At 40.1% G+C, this 7,805-nt stretch overlaps 1 protein-coding gene across 1 annotated transcript; it reads right to left on the bottom strand.

Moving 5' to 3' along the window:
- Positions 1 to 1,098: 1,098 nt before the first annotated feature.
- On the bottom strand, positions 1,099 to 6,876 carry rsl1d1 (ribosomal L1 domain containing 1). The gene is made up of 9 exons (XM_037756011.1): positions 6,744 to 6,876; positions 6,363 to 6,502; positions 4,482 to 4,620; positions 4,093 to 4,241; positions 3,614 to 3,715; positions 2,113 to 2,206; positions 1,729 to 1,866; positions 1,501 to 1,635; positions 1,099 to 1,372 (listed from the first exon to the last, which is right to left on the bottom strand). The coding sequence occupies exons 1-9, from the start codon at positions 6,780 to 6,782 to the stop codon at positions 1,241 to 1,243; spliced, it is 1,068 nt and encodes a 355-aa protein (XP_037611939.1). The 5' UTR covers positions 6,783 to 6,876; the 3' UTR covers positions 1,099 to 1,240.
- Positions 6,877 to 7,805: the final 929 nt, after the last annotated feature.

Raw genomic sequence — 7,805 nt, 5'->3', positions numbered from 1 at the left:
ATGAATACACAGACTCAGCCCACCTGTTCACAGCAATATCAGCACCAATGATTGGCTGGCCACTTAGTGAGTGAGCATCTTGTTGCATTACACCTCCAAAACAAATATACTGTCTCTGGAAATGTAAGGACATTCATATTTCAATGTCGCAGATCAGCTCGCGTGTATAATGTGTGTTTGGCATTTTTCAGGAAGTGTTGTGAAGACACAAAGCCTCGTATGGGATGTAGTAGGAGGCAGCAGCTGAACAAGTCCGAGCGTAATCTCATTAACAATAGGGATGTCATCTGATATAGCTGGCAGGCATACACGCACAGCGCCGATGGCTAAATTTCCCCATGAGCAAACAGATCTCGAGGCTAACGCACTTCAAAGTACACAACAGGTGTATGATGATCAGTAAGTATATGAAACCATATACTGTTCTATAGAGCCTGACGGTGAGACTCTTAAAATGAAGAGCTGCTGATTTGAAACCAAGTGTTTTTAAAAACTAAAAAGAGTGTGCGCAAATAAATTCTTTAGTCACAAAAGCAAAAAAAACATCAGAATTCTGTCTGCTCATGTTCAGGAGTCATTGTGGGAGTCAAGTGTTGATTCCCATTTTGAGTAATACATTCTTGGAGGATCTACAACATAATGGGTGTTACTTTAAAGCTGCAGTCAGGAACTTTGAGCAAATATGATAAAAAGTTATTTGTATATAATTTGTATTTGTCTATTGTATGTCTATTTCTTACCTCAAATGTTTACAGAAACACATTTTAGTGTACTGTTTAGCTGTAAAATGAGAAAAAGTTGTCTCTGGCTGGTGGGTAGTGATTAGTTTTGGCTTGACTGTTGTCAACATGGCTGCTGGGTCACAAACTTTTTCATTCTACAGCTAAACAGTACACTACAAGATGTTTCTGAAAACATTTGGAGGAGAGAAATAGGCATTACAGTAACAGAATATTGATTCATATTAGATCAGCGCTGCCTAGTTTGACCGTTTGGTCGGAGTTTACGAGTGATTGACAGCCGGTGTGATAAAAAAAGATGTCTGCTGTGACTAAGGTCTATTGTTACAACGCATTAAGAGAACACAACACAGCCATGGATAGTTTCAGATAACAACGTTTATAATCTGTTTCATCTAAGCAAAGAAAAGACAAAATAGACTGAATATATATCGGGTCCTGTGTACTGTGTAAAATGTCCATGTTGAGAGGGTAATGCACAAAAGAAGCTTTACGGAGAATCATTTCACTTTAGGCACTCTTCTTTTGCCAGTCTTGCCAGCCTTCTTGGTCATTTTGTTTGGTGCGTTTCTTCCTTTCTTCGCTCCGGAAGGTTTGCGTGAATTCTGCAGCTGCTTCTTTTTGGATGGCGTCTACAAAGAAAGAAAGGCAATGAGGTTTTGGAGTCTATTTAATTATGACACAGCACCGCCTGAGTCGGTTGAAAGATTTAAATTACTAAGTTAAGTATTTAACCCTAGCAGCTATGAGTAGCACTGACCTCCAGTTTAGGCTTTTTGCTAGGTGTTCCTATGGGAACCAGCTGCGGGATTTTTTCCTCATCTCCGGTGGGATCTGTTTGCTTTCCGTCCTCCGTCTTCTTATTCTTCTTTGCCTGCTTTTTGGCTTTAGCTCGCTGAAAATCACAAACAGGTGATTTTACACACTGTTTCTATGAATGAAGCTCAGACACAAGAGGAACATTTGAGTACCAATTTGTGGTTCTCACCTTTTTCTTGGAAATCTGAGCCTGAGCCTCTTCCTCTGCGTCTTCCAGCACTTTGACGTTGTCCAGGTCTGAGGTGTAGACGGGCAGGGCCACTGACGTTTTACTCTTTATATGGATGAGCTTCATCACGGGTCCTTTCTGTAAATAGGAATGTAAATAGAATACATAATCAGGGAGCAGCAACACAAGACAATAAGGACAAAACCAAGAAGGTTACGTAGCTCATTTATTTGCCATTTCACAATACAAGAGTTGCACAATACACACATAGAACACATACAAATATTTAAATTAGAAAAGAAAACAATATATACAGTTACTTGTATACAAATATACATATATACCTAGAGAGACTTTGAACTGGATGTTATCAAGGGAACTCACCGTGCGTAGTTTGGCCGCCACCGTTTGGACAGCAGCTTCGATGTTTTCGGTCACCTCGTCTGCGGTCATGCCGGCGTGGCCGACATGTGCCATGCTACAACACAGGACAATCATGCAGTGTTAATCTAAGGTGACACTGTAGACAACATCTATACAAGTAAGGTTGGGCGATGTGAGCGGCGGTAGAAATGTGTCCACCGGTAGACTTGTCGCAGTAGTCAGGTGTTACACGGTGGTTGGGCACACCGATTACATGACGTACCTACTTCGGATTTAAACCCAATGCTATAAGGGAACCATAACCTTAATGAGGCAATAGGCATGAGGACGTCGGAGCAGCCACTGTCGGTGTGCACGGCGGAGGAGCGCTGGGTGGAAACCTGCGTCTCCGCAGGGAAAACTCGACCGGAGAGGCCAGACACACCGCCATCCAACGTTTAAGATCAAACTAAGCGCGCTACACATATTGACCATCATCTTTTCTTGTAAAATATCCGGTGTAATCGGTAACGCTGGTGGGAAAATTTCCTCACCGTTGCATCCCTATCCACCAGTAGAGATTTGGCAATACTGTTTCCACCGCGGTAGCATTTCTCACGTGATCTCCAGCCGCCTCGCAAGGTAACGTGGTTTAGGCAGACGTGGAGGAGGAGAGTGAAGTTGTAAACACAGAGCAGGAGGAGGCATCCCAACCAGCCCAAGATGAGTAAGAACTCTGTCTACATGACTACCAGACATTTGCACACTGTAGTTTATTTCGTTTCGTCAGCTTTTTTAAGTGAAAGATGAGCAAATCTTGCGGGAAAAGTCAAGTCGTTTTTTCTTCTGGTATACTCTTAAATTAATATATTCCACTGACTGAAGTCAGGCTGGTATTTGTTTGCACCTGTTAACCTTAAAACCTGGACATTATTGTTCTCAGGAACCTTAAAGCTTCCTTTTTGATAGAATTTATATTTTGTTTGAGTCTTTTGTTTTTAACTAAGTGTCTCATGTGAGGAGGTTGTTTTTGTTTGTGTGGAAGTTCCAAATAAAAGAAGAAGATAATCAAATGTGATGAAGTATGGTAAACCATTTCTTAACTGAATTTACAGAACAATTACTGTATGGTGATATAAAATGACATATACCGTGATAGAAGATGTTGGCCGTATCGCCCACCCCTAAATCCAAGTAGTGTGTGAACATTAAATAATGTGTATCAAAGTTGTAGAGACAGGCTCCACGGGGAGAGGAGCTCCATCTGGACTTGCATTGAATCTCTATAGCGCCAACAATTTGCCCGTATCAAACACCTCACAGAATGGACAGGGTTGATGAGAGGTGCTGTTACTCTGACGCGACATAAAAACATTCTGTGAAACTATACGATTGTTTTATTTGCCATCTTGCTGAAGCAATACTAAAAAAGGCAAATTGTTTTCCTAAAGCTAAACAGAGAGCGGAATAAAGCGGTTTCAGATTTCTTTAGGAACACAAAGAGCAGCGGAGCAAATCTCACCAGCAGCAGCCCTTGTTGGTAACCTTCATGCTGGTGCCCTGGATGACTCTGTGGATGTCTCTGGCCAGATTTTTGCTCACCAGGTTTACAGACAGCGGCTCTCTGGTAAAGACAGAAATTGGGTTAAGAATGCAGCTAGCGCAGCTACAAAACCACCGAATGAGAAGAAACACAAAACCCAGACGTTTTAAGCACATAAACATTCAGTTTTGTAGAAAATAAATATATTTAAACATATGAAGTTATACATTTCCATTACATATCAGCTATTAAGCATGTAATTAGTAGCGTAACTGTAACGTGTAACAACTGTTTTCTGTTTCCAAATTCAGTTTCTTGCATGTTTTTCAGGCATATGACATGTAAATAGGGTCACTCTTAAATATTAGATCTACACCCAACAGACATGTTTGCTGAGAAACTGTACTGGAAGATATTAAGGAATTGAAGGTACAACTCCGACAACACTGTGGTCTTACTTTTTCCTCTGGTAGAAATGTTTTCCGATGTGGGAAGGCAGCAGGCGGCGGACGCGGTCGTCGGAAAGGAACATGTCGTAGTTCAGCAGCAGGCGGCGCTTGGCTTCAAACGGTTTGTACTCCGTCCTCAGGACCTTGTACGGGATGATCTGCTCCGGATACAGGGACACATCAGGATTGTGGCTGCCATCAATAGGAGGTCTAAATGTAGACCTAAAACCTACTACTCTGGTAAAACACTAGTGGCCGGTAAGATTTAGGACTTACCAGCTACTGTGGCTAGTCAAACAACTTTAGATTTATTTTTATAGTCCAAATGTGTTTCTGCAATGTGTTTGTCTTAAATCAGCAGCTCTCAGTGCTCCATAAGGACTCGGGCTGGTATTTACCTCAGTGATGTTTTTCACTCCCCTCTCCTGCAGCAGCTTCTTATAAAACCTCTGGGTCTGCTCTGAGGTCATGTTGGGCTCATCTCTGGTGAAGAGGCAGACCTCGTCTGTGTCGGGCCGTTGGCCATGGGGCAAGGGACTGGGGAGGGAATGAGATGTCAATACAAATACAGTCGGTTCAGATGAGAGCAAACAATATCTGCTACAGAAGAACTACGGGTCAGGCATACGAAGGCAGCTTTATGTCCCTGTCTGGTGGACTCTAGGGCTGCACAATTAATCCAGATCACAATTTTGGCTCCTCACAATTAAATGAACGTGATCGCCTGAGATATCGGCGTTTTAAAATGCACATTCTGCTCAAGCATATCAAATAAAGCGCTTCCTAAACTAACAGCCAGCCACCAGCCAGTGATCGAGATGTTTTGGCTTCACTTTTGGGTATAGATATTTTCTATACAACCAATGTGTTTATGATTAGAGCATAAAATTGTTTATCCAGCTCTTAATGCTGCTTATTGTGTGAATGCTCATTCAGCATTCCAGGTATTGTTCTTCTAAGGTTTCGTCTTCAACTTCTTCTATTTCTTCCGTACGTTTTTTGGACTTAGACTACTTTTGCATACTTTCAGCTACAGAAACCGTTCCACTATCAAAATATTCAGCTCTTTAAGGACATTAATGCTGTATATTTTCTTGTTTCTGTTGGCACCAAAATTCTAAATATGTGATGGTACTCGTTTTCTTTGGTACCAAAGGTACTGAACGATGCCTGTAATGGTCATTTGGTACCGGAGCGGAGGTAATGTAGATGCGATTCTTCCGGATCTCGTGGGGGCAGTATACGCTTACAAGTATTCTCATCTGCCGTGAAATGAAGGAAGAAGAAGAACGCCGTAACAGCACGGAAAAAAACAACAACACGAGACGTGAAAGATGGCAGCTGCTGCAGCGCTACCTCCGCCTCGACTCGTTGAGAAAAAACAAATAGCAAGAGTCGGATATGGAAGTCCTTTGCTTTCGAGGCGGATTTACAAGGAATAATAATAGATTCGCAAAAAACAGTATGCGGTGCAGTAACGGTGCCGTCGTACTTTTCTTTCCAAAGGAGGAAATACTTCCAATTTAGCAAAGCACCTCAAAGACGGACATCCAAACAATATTGTTTGTTTTAAATACTTGAAGGCTACATGCCACTGTTCTGTTTTGCAATGTTAATAGACGTTTCTTTTTATTTATTACTAAAAGGCTACATGCCTCTGTTTTTTGTAATGTTTAAATGTTTTAATAAAGAAGTGCGTGTTGAATTACATGGGATTTATTGTTTTTTTACCGTGGTATCGAATTGGTATCGAGAATCGTGTAAATACACTGGTATTGGTATCAACTACTAGATTTCTGGTACCGTGACATCCCTACTTTAAGGACATTAAAGCTGTATATTTTCTTGTTACTACCTCTTATACTGCTGTTACTACTACCATCGCTGCTGCTCCTTCTGCTGTTACTACTACTGCTACTACTTTCCACCCAAATACCACTTTCTGTCTAACAACTTATTGTTTTAAAGGTTAATTCCGTCAAAATACTACTTTATGTACAAGCACTTATAGTTTCAAAGTTTGTTCCAACCAAAAACAACTTTCGACAGTATTACAGTTAGTTTTTTTCCAACACGGTGCAGCCCTAATGTGTTCATTAACAGGGATGTAGCTCAGCATGGAAGTGAAAACAGTGCTCTGTTTATTTTAATGTGTAAGTGACATAATAATATATGTTGTCGCTAAAATCAATAAAATAATCCTGCCAAATAATCCTGATATCAATATTGGTACAGTGATTATCATTTAGGCCCTAATGGTGCGGCCCTGGTGGACTCACATGCGGATGGTCTGAGCCTGTTTGGGGATCTTCCAGAGGGTGAAGAGCAGACTGATCTGCTGAGTCTCGTCCAGGAACAGAGAGTCTCCGGTCGACTTGGATTTCAGGAAAGCCTGGAGAGCCTGGACGGCCTTTTTCACCTGGCAGAGAGACAGTAACTACACAGTTATAAAAAGACAATATAACGTTAAACACACCGACTACAAAATCCAGTTTTCTCCCACCAGACGTGTTACTGTGAATTAGCTCCGGTGCTAAACTAGCTTATATAGCTGCTGTGGGTTAATAACAACGTCCTTTATCACGGTCATGTCAACTTCTATCAACCGACATGGTATTTATAAAGAGTTACATGTATTGTAGTAAACAGAACCGTGTTACCTGAGTCCGGTCTAACGTAACTTCTGCTCCGTCCGCCATGCTGTCTGCTGCTTCACGTGTGTGAACAGGAATCACGCATGCGCAGTCGGTGTACTACTCTACGTCACATGATACAAAAAAAACTTTATTGGTACGAGAACTATGAACACCAAGTGAAGAAAAGTTGCCTCCAACAAGAATGTCTCAGTTTACCATGAGTTAAATGATGGATACAGATGTTGCAGTATTAGTATGTGATTAATATATATATATACATGTATATATACATATATACATGTATATATACATGTATATATACATGTATATATATATATTGTTACGGATATGTGCAATAACATGCTGATCACTCTGTGCAATAACTATATGATGCTGTGCAATAATTATATAATTATCTGATGGACACTTTGTGAAATAATCTGGCAAAACTGTCATCTCAACTATATACATATTGTATTTTTATATTTTATATTGTATTATCTTTTATATTTTTTTTTATATTAATATTGCATTAATCTCTTTTTTTATTATATTATATTTTTTAGCACCTATGGGATTGTCACAATCCAATTTCGTTGTACTACACCATGAAAATAAAGGGCTTGAATCTTGAATTCATAAAATACTAAAGGATATTGCAAATGTATGGAAGCCCAAAAAAGGCAAAATAGCAGCTTTTTTAGTCTGGGTTTTTATGAATTGACAGCAATACACCCAAGCAGGGAATGAAATTAGCACCTGCCACCTGCCAAATAACAGGCTAAATGTTGGCTGTGGCAGGTAAAACATCCAGGTCGCCTGCCACCATGGCAGACAGGTTTTCCTTATATTAAGAAATATTATTTTTAAAAAGTATTCTAAAGCCTAAATCAAATATAGGTTAACACTTCATTTTACAGGTCCGGAAATTTCATGGTAATTAGGTGATGATTAGCAAGTATTTGAAATTTCTTCGGAATTACTGCCAAATTACCCCAATATTTACCTATAAATCTGTCCAAAATTGCTTTATTATAAACATTATTTAATAATAATATTCCGCTATTTCCCAATAGCTGGTAATTT

Source organism: Sebastes umbrosus, chromosome 20, assembly GCF_015220745.1.
Source record: "Sebastes umbrosus isolate fSebUmb1 chromosome 20, fSebUmb1.pri, whole genome shotgun sequence".
NCBI classification, from domain to species: Eukaryota; Metazoa; Chordata; class Actinopteri; order Perciformes; family Sebastidae; genus Sebastes; species Sebastes umbrosus.
Note: the sequence above shows the minus strand (reverse complement) of the source record. Positions and strands in the feature narration are given on the sequence as shown.

What these genes read in the sequence shown, in the direction of transcription:
- rsl1d1 (XM_037756011.1), bottom strand. Translation starts at nt 6,782, where the DNA reads ATGGCGGACGGAGCAGAAGTTACGTTAGACCGGACTCAG. An exon ending in ACCAACAAGGGCTGCTGCTG is followed by an intron (nt 2,207 to 3,613) that starts GTGAGATTTGCT and finishes CCTGTGTTGTAG; the next exon opens with CATGGCACATGTCGGCCACG. An exon ending in TGGCGGCCAAACTACGCACG is followed by an intron (nt 1,867 to 2,112) that starts GTGAGTTCCCTT and finishes TCCTATTTACAG; the next exon opens with AAAGGACCCGTGATGAAGCT.